Here is a 537-nt window from a genome sequence, read left to right on the forward strand (position 1 = left end):
AACGCTGTCTGTCAAAGTACCTGTCCTAGTCTGTTGCTGTTCATACACAAATCCACACAAGCACTCTATCTTGCCAGCAGTATATTTCAGAAGTGTTTTCCCATCGCGCGCACACGAATGCACATGCACATACAAAGAGTATTGTCTGTTGTCGGTAACTGATCCTCTGTGGACCCAGCAGACCTCCAGGCGCCAGCTCAGCCGACGACGCTGATGGGCGCTGTGGCAACCAGAAAGCACCACACAGCGGGAGAGGAGCCAGCCAGGAGCAGCACTCAGGGCGAGGCCACGGACAAACAGTGCACCACTAGTGAGTATTTCAAATCTTATCCAGAACTTAAATGCTACACAACTTGCACAGGGCTGTTTAACCCTTGTGTTGTCTTCCCGTCAAAATTGAAAATCACAACACTTTTGTTGATGCTTTTTATCAATGTTTTTACCTTTTTATCTTGTGTTTTTGTCCCTTTGTTATAACTTCATTTATAGGAAATTATACCTAATGTTTGAGTTACAAAAGCAGAAATTAGGAATTAT

General features: G+C 44.3%; 1 protein-coding gene across 1 annotated transcript in view; it reads left to right on the plus strand.

Annotated features, from left to right (window-relative positions):
- The window catches only part of atad2b (ATPase family AAA domain containing 2B), a 67,702-nt gene that overhangs the window by 26,871 nt on the left and 40,294 nt on the right, over positions 1-537 (plus strand). The window contains exon 24 of the mRNA XM_032543532.1: positions 182-310. Coding sequence (XP_032399423.1) covers positions 182-310 — 129 coding nt within the window. The remainder of the gene's footprint in view (positions 1-181; positions 311-537) is intronic.

The sequence above is a fragment of the Etheostoma spectabile genome, chromosome 18, assembly GCF_008692095.1.
Source record: "Etheostoma spectabile isolate EspeVRDwgs_2016 chromosome 18, UIUC_Espe_1.0, whole genome shotgun sequence".
Lineage (NCBI taxonomy): Eukaryota > Metazoa > Chordata > Actinopteri > Perciformes > Percidae > Etheostoma > Etheostoma spectabile.